Source organism: Xiphophorus couchianus, chromosome 13 (assembly GCF_001444195.1).
Source record: "Xiphophorus couchianus chromosome 13, X_couchianus-1.0, whole genome shotgun sequence".
NCBI lineage: Eukaryota > Metazoa > Chordata > Actinopteri > Cyprinodontiformes > Poeciliidae > Xiphophorus > Xiphophorus couchianus.
The window spans coordinates 17,690,018-17,702,564 of NC_040240.1; the positions used below are offsets into that span (position 1 = coordinate 17,690,018).

General features: G+C 36.3%; 1 protein-coding gene across 1 annotated transcript; it reads left to right on the top strand.

The window, feature by feature from the left end:
• Positions 1-1,082: 1,082 nt before the first annotated feature.
• ppt2b (palmitoyl-protein thioesterase 2b) lies at positions 1,083-12,280 on the top strand. The gene is made up of 8 exons (XM_028036398.1): positions 1,083-1,559; positions 2,482-2,635; positions 3,207-3,302; positions 4,416-4,523; positions 5,129-5,212; positions 5,984-6,068; positions 6,323-6,377; positions 7,651-12,280. Exons 1-8 carry the CDS (start codon positions 1,380-1,382, stop codon positions 7,792-7,794), a joined length of 906 nt encoding a protein of 301 aa, XP_027892199.1. The 5' UTR covers positions 1,083-1,379; the 3' UTR covers positions 7,795-12,280.
• Positions 12,281-12,547: the final 267 nt, after the last annotated feature.

The window sequence follows — 12,547 nt, forward strand, 5'->3', positions numbered from 1 at the left end:
TTTTAATAATATTTGAACATATGAATATTTAGGATACTGAAAAATTCAAGTGATGTAAATTATTTAATTAATGTTAATTAGTGGATCGTTTGCGACTCTTTGATCCACAGTTCAAAACTAGCAAATTCACTATTAATTTGAGATTTGTATTAATGTTCCTGTTTTCATTGATTACACTTTGCTAAAATTAGCAGGCGTTGCCCAACATTTGCTGCCAAATGTTGAATAAATGAGAAATAAACTGAAAAAATCCAGCTTCAGATAAAAATTTACTGTTCCAACACCTTGTTTATATTTTTGGATCAACAATCATTTGCAGATAACTTTTCTACAAAAATTAAACTACTTAGCTTTATTAAAATAAGGTAAATTTAGTGTACTGTTATTTTTTTGTGTCAAATATCACCATCAGAATCATAAATGTATACATAAAATATGCTGATCAATGTTCCACTTGCATCATTGGAAACTTTAGCCTTGATTTAAATGAACTCAGTGTTTCAGCTGTTTTCTGTACGTTTGTTCACGATTTGTGGTCGAGGTGAGAGAAGGCTGACTTTGTAACTGTCTTTATGTGAATCTGCAGGTTCACGTCTGAGTCAATCACCACACCCAGATTTGTGGCCTGATCACCAGTTTCTAGCTCTAATAATCCAAAGATTGTAACTTCAATTTTGCTTCTGTTGAGCTGTAAAATGTTACGGCTCATTTGATTTGATTTGTACATCATCAAATCATCCATTTGATGTACAAATCATCTGTTCAGTGACGTTCAGCATCACCATTCACGAAGATACTTGGAGGATTTGAGTTACAGAATTTGATTCGACCAAATAGAAGTAAATTATTTTCAATAGAGAAACAGTTTTTACCTGAATCGTGTTAGTGGTATCTGTTATTGGCCCTAAGGGTATTAAAAACGTTTTAAAAACTCACATTTAAATGTGAATGCGGACAGAAACGTGTTAAATTGGACAGCGTAAAGCGCTTTGTTTACATCGAAACTCCACCTGATGCAACAAAATGGGGGAGGAGTCGCTTCGCTTAGCGCTGACTGGACGAGTCGAAGCCGGAAGTGACGTTCGCAGCGGCCGTTTCACCTTTAATTTAAAACCGGAACAAACAGATGAGGAAAGTCGATCGGCCGCTGAATGTTTTATCAGCTGTTTTCATGTGACTGTGAGGACAGACTGTGTGTTAAATAGGATTTATAAAGGGAACGCGAACTGTGTGTTTATCTGGACCGCAGCTGGACACCAAACGAACTTCAAGATGATGCCTCAACATTAGCTAAACATCAAGATTTTTTGTTTTGCTTTTACCCAACGCGTCCTTATTTATGTAGAGGGAATTATTTTAGGGGCTATTAATAAGTTTCAATGGCGGGGCCATCATTCGCTAGAACCAGGAGGAGAGTCAGCGAGGCGGCCGGGCTGATGTGGCCGCTGCTCGGTGCGTGTCTCTGGGCTGCCGTGGTCGGGTACAAGCCGGTGATCATCGTCCACGGATTGTTCGACAGTTCAGACGATTTTAAGAACTTACAGCGGTTCATTAATGAGGTGAGTGGCTAAAAATGACGACAACATTAGTCATTCTGTTTACAGTCTGCATGCCTCGAAGATCAAATTTACCATATGTGACAATATGTACAGCATGTCTATTTTAAATTATTACTTTAGAAATACAAGTGGTAATTTGTAGCTTTTAAAAGTGTAGTAAATGTTTAAAATGCAACATGTTGCTATTTATTCAGTATCAGAGCATCAATGCTATTATTTGCATTTAAAAACTGATTATTCTGGTATAAAGTGGCCCAACAAGTTATACAAAGAAATCCGATAAATGCACACCTTGCATTATTTCCTGTTGTGACTATTTTTTGTTTTGTTTAATTTTTCTTCCCCCTTCTAAGTTCTCTTGCATATGTTATTCATGTCCCTTTTTTCTTTATTTGATCTCTAATTTTTTTTTGTTGTTATTTATTAAAGTTATTTTTGTCCTAATTGCCTAAAGACAGAGGGGAAATTAATGTTACAGTAGGACACAAAAGCACAAAGTGTAAAACATTTAAAATACTAATGTATAAAAGAAGATGCATCTAAGTCAGTAACTAAGAAACAAATTAGTTGGAGCAGTTTGTCCATAAGGTAAATGAACTTAAATGTAGATTGTTGGCAATGAAATGTTCTCTGTCCTGTGTGTTTTCATAAGTTCATACTACATCCTAGTAAACATTTATAAACTCTCAAATTGGAAATGTAGAAATGGGTAAAAAAAAAAAAAGAGGAAATTTTGTGGGCTTTTTATGAAACCTAAAAGGTTTCAGCCTGCACTTCCTCTTTTTTTCCTACTTTGCGGCTGCAAACTGAAACCAGAAAACCAACTAAACATAAACTTTTTCTGCTTCACTTCACCTTAACTTCCACAACGTTTTCTCAAGCGCCTTCAAACCCCAAACGAAGCTTTGTTTCTGTCCTGCAGTCTCATCCTGGGACCAATGTGACGGTCATCGACCTTTTCGACAGAGGTGCCAGCCTGGAGCCCATGTGGAAGCAGGTGGAGGGATTCAAGGCAGCCATTTACCCAATAATGCAAAACGCTGCAGATGGAGTTCATTTCATCTGCTACTCTCAAGGTGAGCGCCTTCCTGAACCGCAGATGATGCAGTAGCTCAAAGAAAGTGCTGGGATGCGACCCGGGCAGCAGAATTGATCTTACATAAACAGTTGACTGTAATCTGTAAGAGTCTCTCTCAGCGCGTATTGCTGGATGCATTTTTTATGATGTTTGGGATTTCTGCTGGAAACTCCCAACAATCACAGACATGCAGAAGCAGATTAACCTTTAGACTTTTTGCTCATTTTCTTATCAGGTGTTTTCTCAGAAATGCATATTTAGAAACAAGCTTGCAGAAATTCGAATTTGATTTCTTTCACTAAAAGTTTGTCTAGGTTTCAACTCATAAATGTAATTTTTTTTCTGTTTAGATTTTAAGTTTCTCTAATTTATATTGGTGTTTTTTAATTAAATTAGAATTTCATCAGTAGTTTCTACATTGATGTAGTTAAATTTCACAAAAGGAAGCTTGTCAATTACATAGACTCATTACAGAAAGACTGACATGTTTTTGCTGTTAAATTTGTTGATTGTGAATTATATCTAATGAATAAATGAAGTAAATGTTTTTCCTTTTCTTGTTACTTTAGGTGGACTTGTTTGCAGAGGGATCCTCTCCATTCTGCCCGACCACAACGTTCACTCGTTCATCTCTCTGTCTGCGCCTCAGGCTGGGCAATATGGAGGTGTGTGCGACGTTAATATAAAAGTGATAACTACAAATGTCACAGGTGTCATGGAAGAAATTACTTTAACAAGAGTCTGGATGAGAAGAAATAAGAAATGTATTAAAACCTTGCAAAGTGAGAACAGAAATACAAAGGAGTGTGTCAAGTTTGCCCTGCCTAACAGTGGATCTGGTTTCCTTTTACGGGTTCTGGTCAGAGAATGGAGACTTGATTGGACAATAGGTGTGAATCCCTGATTGTTATGCACCAGGGATTCTGTGGAGCCCAACACAAATGGTCTTGCCATTTGTCTATTGTTAAGGAAAGGGGGTCGTTCTAAAGGGGCCAGATAAGTCCTGGGTTGGGGGAGTAACACTAGATAGTCTCCAGGATCAATGACACCTCCTGTTGTTATACGGCACATGTAGAAGTCTGCAGGAGAGCAGCGTGACCATTCTCATGATAAGATCATGCAGTCACATCATGCAGACACAATCTAAAGCACAAAAGGGGTCAGGAGCACATTATAACATTTTCCACTACACAGTTTATTAAATCCAGAGTTGGGTAGTAACTAGTTACATTTGTTTGAGTAACTTTTTTGAAAAAAAAAAGTTCTTTTAGAAGTATTTTTACTACGCTGTCATTACTACCTGTACTTGCGTAATCATATGATGAATTGTTTGGGTAAAGTTTCTGGGATCTGTAACTTCACTGAATGGAGAACAAACATGTTTTAACCAGAAATGTATCATAAACAGACACACAGCTGTAGCTTTTGTTAAAGTTTCATAAGGTTTATATCGAAAGAAATTGATTTGGGAAAATGTTTCTTTTGGCTGATTTTGTTATTTTGTTCCTTAAAATACCAAAATGTCCACTTATCTTTATATTTTGATTCATTAGAATGTAATTTTTAATTATTAAATGATTGATATTTTGATCAGGCATTCTTTTCACCAACTACTTTTTCTCTCTTACTTGAGTAATTTCTTGGACAGCCACTTTTTACTTTTACTTGAGTAAAACCAATTTTTGAAGTAGTGCTACTTTGACACTGAGTATAATTTCTGGGTTTTCTGCTCACCTCTGATTAAACCCCTGGATCTTCTGCTTCTTACTTCCTCTCAGATACAGACTACCTGAAGTATCTCTTCCCTCAGTTAGTTAAGTCAAACCTCTTCCACCTCTGTTACACGGCGATCGGTCAGAGGGTTTCCATCTGCAACTACTGGAACGGTGCGTAGTAACTAGTTACTTTTACTCAATTACAGTTACTTGAGTAACTTTTAGAAAAACAAACTTTTAGGAGTGCTTTTTGCTACGCTGTACTTTTTACTTTTACTTGGGTAATCTTATTATGAAGTATTTGTACTCTTGAGTAACATTTCTGGATTTTCTACACACTGAATTAAAAACAAACATGTTTTAACCAGAAATTCACCAGACACAGACAGTTTTTGGTAAAATTTCACAAGTTTTATATTGAAAGAAACTGATATGGATTTTCTTTTGTTGTTTTTTTTTTTACTTATTTTATTATTTTTGTCCTTTAAAATACCAACATTTCCTCTTAACTTCCCGTTTAGGTCTGTTGATGTAATTTTTAGATTTTAAATGGTTAATAATTTGATCAGTTACTCGGTACTTGAGTAAAATACTGTCTCACTCTTAGTTGAGTAATTTCTTGAACAGCTGCTTTTTACTTTTATTTGAATAAAAATGTGTTGAAGTAGTGCTACTCTCAGGGCACTTTGTGAAATTCTCATCCCTCCTAAACCTTTTAGATTTTAAATGTGTAAACTCTCCATGGATGTAACTTGTTTCTGTCTCTCTGTCTCCAGATCCCCACCACAGAGACATGTATGTGAACACCAGTGACTACCTGGCTTTGATTAACAGCGAGAGACCAAACCCAAATTCAACAGGTGAGAAACGGGTTCATTTATGTGAAAATACGTTGAAGTAGTGCTACTCTTATTTGAGTACAATTTGTGGTGGTGACACATGGGCCTGTCTCAATAACAGATTTTGCTAGGTGATAAATTGTCCTAGAAGTTATTGTGACAAACAATAATAATAATAATAACAATAATGTCGCCGTATTTTCCGGATTATAAGGCGAACTTAAAAGCCTTTAACTGTATCAAAAAAAGACATAATCCGGAGCGCCTTATATTTGGTTCTGGAGTAAAACAGCGCCCTCTAGTGAATTAACATGGATTAATTCTGGCTCTGTCAAAATGTTTTAGTTACATTACGGCTACTGTAGTCAGTAATATTTATTGTGCTTTGACTTTGTTTTGCTTAATATGCAAAATAAAGTCTGCAACTACTCTCACTGGACTAGCAAATTCTAGTCCAGTTTGCTTTATATATATAAAAAATAAAGCCTTAATTGACAGTGCGCCTTATAATTCAGTGTGCCCATTGTGTATAATATGGTAATAGCATAATAAAGTACGTTCTCAGAGATCAATAAACTTTACATTCTAACGAACGTTTAACACGGGAAAAGACATTTTAAATATCCAAAATAAATAAACAAAACAACAGAAACTAGTTGAGACCAAAGCGCCAAACTGAAGACTTTTATCGTCCAGTTTTTGGAAGAAAAAAAAGAGAAAATAGAGAAATTCATGAACCTGCAGGCCTCGTCACACATTCCTTTGTTTAATGGGTCAAACTTCCTCCTTCAGAATGGAAGGAGAACTTCCTGAAGATCCAGAAGCTGGTTCTGATTGGAGGCCCGGACGACGGCGTCATCACCCCCTGGCAGTCCAGGTGAGTTCACAGCACAGCTGGTTTGAGAAACAACACAGAGATCATTTCTAGAGGAAGGTTAGAAAAAGCAGAACCTGGTGCTCCACTCTTCCCATCCCAGCAAACACATCAAATCTCCTCTGAAGGTTTTATATTTTCCCGGGGTCATAACAATGGTTTATGCTCAGTTCACATGTTTAACAGTGTTTCTTTTTTATGACGGGGTTTTCCTTACATCTGCTGATCCTCATGTGATGCTCACTCATGTTTTACAGTCAGTTTGGATTTTATGACGACAACGAGACGGTCATCGAGATCCAGCACCAGGATGTGAGTAGAAATCAGACGCAAAATTCAGCCAGTTTTTCATTTATCAGGAACTTCCAGACGTTGGTTGATGCTGTGTTTTCCAAAATGGCTTGAAACTCAAGAATATAACTAACTTTACATTACATGAAAGACACTGATGATTAATTTAGACAGATCGGCGGTTCTGTTCCTGTTTTTTGTAATCAAAAACTGAGCTTGTTTGGGAGGAATAAAAAGGTTTGCAGAGTTGCATGTTTTCTTTTTGCTAAGTTTCGCCATTTAACACTGGGCTGTGCTTGGACGAAACAAACAGCATGCACTAACTATCAAGCATGGTGGTGGAGGAGTGATGATCTGGGACTGTTTTGAACCCTAGAAGTTACTTAGTCAAGGATTTATTTGCTGTATATTAAGTGTTGCAGAAATGGGTCATTCAAACGACGAAGAGATCTCGTAAAGCAGGGCTGAAAATTCATTTTCATTTTGGGTCACTCTGAATGTCGGTTCTGTCCGAATATACTGATAAAATCAATTAATCTGTTAAAATATCAATAAGTAGCTGTTCCTCCAGGATTTTGTGATGGTTTTAGTGTTTGTTTGCAATCACAATTACAGATTTTGTGGTGCCAATTTAGGAAGGAATATTTATGATATTTGCGCTAATGTATGACATTAAATATGACGTTTTATTATTCACCGTATCAGTTACGGACTATAACTTGACATCCAGTAAGGATGAATGTTTTTGACCAGTTTTGAGAAAATTTGCAGTAAAATCAGGGAAAATTTGGAGATTTGTTGATTTTGTGTGACGTTTGCAGATTTGTGAAAAACTGGAGGGACATATTGATGTAATTTGGAGTCTAGAGGGCCACATAAAAAGCTGCGGCGGGCCAGATTTGGCCCTCGGGCCTTGAGTTTGACACAAAGGAACCTGATGAACAAGTTATTGCAGCTTCATGGGTTTTCTTAATTTCTTCGTACATTATCCCAATTTTTCCTGTGTTCTAATGAGTAATGACATAATTTCCATATTTTCTTTAACTTTAACTGTCAAATAATTTTTATTATGTTAAAATGAGAGAGTGTACTTTCATACTATCTTGATTTTAAACGCAGCTTGTGCATAGTGTATTCAGCTCAGAAGTGTTCAAACTGCAAAAATTTAGCTAAACAAACGTTTGTGTTTGAAGAGCGGAGTTGTTTCTTCTAAACTGCACTCAAACATGTCCGGAGGTTTGTGAAGTTTCTAGCAGTGAAGACCTGCAGTAAAATCTGTGTTTTCCTCCTGCAGCTGTATCTGAGAGACGTTTTTGGCCTGAAGACGCTGGCGGCCCGCGGCGACCTGTTCTTCTGCACCGTTCCGGGCGTCGTGCACGTCTGGTGGCATTCGAATGAGACGGTGTTCCACACGTGCATTGAGAAGTGGCTGGTGTAGCCACACACACACACACACACACACACTCACACACACAGAGATATTCTGCTGTTTATTAAGCTCATACCATCTTAAAATCCAGGAATCTCTGATGACTGACCGTTTGAGTCAGATATCAAACAGCGATTGCAGGATTTATTTCTTCTTTCTCAGTAAGTTTTTGCTTTTGCAAATGAGAAATCTTTATTTATGCTTATATTTAAAGAAGTTGTAAATGTATTTGTTTGCTGTCCTGGTAAGACTCCAGTGTTAAGAAGAGAACTTTCTTTTAAAGATACTGCAGGTAACTTTTTACCTCCATTTAAAACAAAGTGCAACAAAAACACCCAAATTTTACATGTAAAATCCAAAATTATTGTTTTTTTTCCAGACATTTTATTGTTTTTGTTTACCTCGAAAAGTTGTACACCCACATGAAGTGGGTTTAAATTATTGGTCAGAGCACTGATGAGCTGAAAAATGATCCAGAATCGAAAGAGTTCATCACTCTTCGGTGTAAACGCTGTTACCGAGTTAAGAAAACTCAAATTCAACTTGCAGGCGTTTTAAAGGGAACCATTTTCTAAACTATGTCAAGCCGTCTCTACAGTTCCTTCAGGGTGGAAAAGAGAGTGAGGCTTTCAGCACGTAACAGGAAGGCTGAATGCAGTTCAGGAAAATTGGTTTGTTTTAAACTTTTTAAGTTTTTGTCATATAAAATGCTCGATTTGCGAAATATTTTGATTTTGTTCTATTTTGGTTCTTAAATTGGAATCACGTTTTATTGGCAGCTTAAAAATTTACCTAAGTAGAGATACGCCAGTCACAATGTTGTGTCTAATTACCATTTTCTTAAGGTTTTTATTGACTTCCTTCAGACTTCCCACTACTAATATAACTCATTTTCATTTTTAGACCTCCAGTGTCTTTGCAAGAGATGATACATATAACAGTAGCGCCATAATATTAAACTTTTATTTTAAGCTCTAACTTTGAAATGTATTGTCACAGTTGAACAAAACCCAAAAGTTTATGTGCTAAAGTTTTTTCTTTTTTTAGTTAAATCATTTAAAGTGATTTGATATCTCAAAAATAACAACATTGAGATTTATGAAAAAAGTAAACTATGAAGTTCATGCATGGTTTTGATATGCATTATGGAATTATTGTTGCTTTAGTCATGAAATGGGTATCCCCTTGTAAATCTATAAGATTTATTCTAAAATTCAGAACAATGCTGGAAATTTAAGGGATTACAAAACTAAATTGAACTATAAAGGACTATTCCAGCTATGCATCTGGTCATTTCTACAGATTAAACTCTGAAATGACCATTTTCTTTCAGCTATTGTTACCAAATATCAAATACGACAATGGTGGGTGTTTTTCTATCTGCACAAACAAACAGTTGCTGCAAAGCACAAAAAACTCCATTAGTTGCTTCCTGTTAAGTGTAATTTATGAGTGGAGTTACAGATAAAACCACTCAGCAGATTCTGGCTGAACAGAAGTCTGAATTGTGGGAGGAGGTGACAAATTTCCACCACAAGTTATGAATTTGTATTTATACATCCTGCGCAGCCTGCCTTTAAAAGATTACAAGCTTTTATGACCCTTGCAGCTGATGTTTACACCTTTTTAGTTTGTGTCGACCCTTTGCAGCTACGTCACTAAATCATTCCAGGCGCCATGATGGACGTCGGAAGTGAGGGACGTTAGTGTTGAACAAAGCGACTGAAGTTCTTTTCCAAAGTTGTTTTTGCCAGTTTATTCATGGCTTCTACTTGTTCGAGTCGAGCTAATTTGTCTGTGAACGTAACGCACCTAGTTGGGGCTCAAACGCGGCGGTTTACAAAAGTTAGAAACAGTTAGCTTAGAAACCGACCCGTTCCTCCTTCCTCCTGACGTGTTTATAAAATTACCGACTTTGGCTGAATTCACACCACATGATTTATGTCGCTGTGTCGTAAAATGCGTTTCCCCTTGAAGCGGAGCAACATTAAAAAACGTACTGAAGACGAGATGCTAATAAGTTTTTTTTCCATACATGCTAGGCTACATGACGGCGCGGCATTGTCTCCATGGTTACCAACGGTTAGACGCTTAGCTTCGCCATAATGCGATATTTCATATCTTTCTAATCATATTTCCTTATAAAGTAAATGAACGTTAATCTTCTTACCTTGCAAAAAATGTCGATACAAATCACCGAGAGCTGCCAGCTACACCGAGAGCTGCCAGTCATTATTATTAGCAGCTGTTGATCATATGAGAGCTGCTATCCATCGCCGCCATATCTTTCCTCATTAAAAGTTATGACAAGTTGGTGCAGCAGCCTATGGCCATTTTAAAATGAAATCAACTAAACAAAAGTAATATTAGGCTACAGATGTCTGTTTTTAGACTAGCTTTAAAGGAACGCATTGGTTGTTTTTTGACGTCCGTCATGGCGGAGTTCTGGAGAGCGTGACGTCACGTGTAAAGGGTCAATAGCCATTTTATTGTTGCGTATAGTGTTGTGTTATATTAGCGTATCTCAACGACACCATGCAAACCCGACCGTGCCTGAACGACCTGCTGTCAGCAGGGCAGATGATTACTGCCCTGCACATCTAGTGCAGACATTTATATCATGTTTAACCAGATCCAGACCTTTATTAACCTTTTATTATCAGTGTGCATGAAAGATCTGATCACCAGTATCAGGGATTTTCCTCAGATTCATGCAGTACATGTTCTCCTCCCGCTTTAGTGGATTAAGCCTTAAATGTTTGTTGTTTTTTTTCCCTACATGCCTCAGTGTTTCATGTCCAAAGTGCTTTGACACACTGCCTTCAGTGACGGTGCTAAACATAAATAAACATATTACATTATAGAGGTATAAGCGTAAAGTAGTGCAAAGTGGCCAGTCAGGTAGTGATGCGTTACTGATCCACCAAAAGCTTACAGTTCTGGTCAGACATATACAATCTTCTCCTCGTGGGAATGCAAGTGTCGTTTATCTGAACAAGATGCAATGGAAACAGCACATTTAAAAAAAATAAATGGATGCACAAGTTTAGGCAAGTTACAGATGAACTAACTTCAATAAGCTTCTAAAATAACTTCCTGTTGGTTATTTGTCTGTTCTCTTTGGCAGAATTGGTAGAATCAATTTAGACTGGTTTATTTCCAGTAGGACTGGGCGATAAATTGATTTTATTGACCGAATTTTGGGTTTTTGAAGAATACATTTTTGAAAAATGTTTATTTTGTTCAGCACTTCTTCAGAGTGATTTCAGCTCGCCCAAGGCGGCCATCTTGTTTGTCAAGCATGTTTCTCCAGCTTTTATTTATTTCTGTTTTAAATTCAGATCAACTCCACGACAAAATGTTAGGGTCCAGCTAAGAATTTATATTTTTAATTACGAGAATAAAGTCATAATATTATAAGAATAAGTTATATGACAATAAAGTCAAAATAATTGGAGAATAAAGTTTTAATAGTACGAGAATAAAGCCGTAATATTAAGAGAATAAAGTAGTAATATTATGAAAACTCTGACATAAAAATAAAAGTCAGACTTTATTATCAGTTTTACAGGTAAGGAAATATTTAATCTTTTAACACATAATCATCAAATTATTATCAGTAGCAGGACTTTGAATGGTGAGTCTGGTGTTTCAAGAATGATCAAATCAACAAATTTAAATGAGCTCCTTGAAAAGAGTTCAAAAGTGGAGGTTCAGTTTGCTGAAGGGCATTTATTAATCCAATTTCTGGAGATATATGTATATATTTGAGCCTTTATAACTTTGATCCTGTGTAAATTGCAGAAAATCTGCAATAAATCCAATCTTGTGCATTTTGTTTCTAGCAAAGAAGATGCACAAGATTGAAACTTTTAACACCAATCCACCCAGACAAAGTCGTTCAAGCAAACCATTAAAGCCTAAAATGACGCATCAATGTCCATGACGAGTGATTAGTGCACAGCTGTCTGATCAGAACTGTATATGTGGTATTTGTTCATCACATTTAGATGGCTCAGGCTTTCCACTGGTTTTCATATTTAGTAGAAAAGGGATTCATTTTTTCCCAAAACTGGTTACATTTTTATGTTTGCTGATTCTGCAACATGTTTTATTCATGTATATTTATGGGAAACGAAGGGAAACGGAAATGTGTTTGTTAATGTGTGGAGACAGGAAGTGAATTATCGTAGCGTGGATTGCACATGGAGCGAGAAGGGAACTCATGAACAAGGGTTGCTTTCAAATGTGTTCAAGCTGCTTACATTTTTTGTTATTTGTTTTACTTTTTATGTCATTTATTACAAGAAACCATAACTAATGAGTATGAAGGGACATACTCTGTGTTCATCTGTTCTGCTTTTACAACCAGTTACTGTAAATAAGGAACCTTTTTAAACCTAGAATGACTATTTTGGAAGTTTCTACAGTGTTTGTCCTCCAAATAAAGAGAAAGTAAAAGTTGACATTTTCTCAATAAATACATTTGAACATACAAGTTGGTCTTTTGTCTTTGTCCATTTATCTTCTGGATCTCTAAGCAGAAGAAAACTGATGAATAAATCAGAAGAATGATCATTCACATGTCACATTAAAACATTTTTAATGTTGTGATTTAATGGAGAATCATGTATTGCACGAAGCCATCACCTATAAAAGGGTTAGAAATGTTAAAGACATCTTAAAATAAGTTTTACCTGTTTAAAATTAGGTTCCATGTTATTTTATTAAGCAAAATTAATTGTTTTTTATATTTTCCATA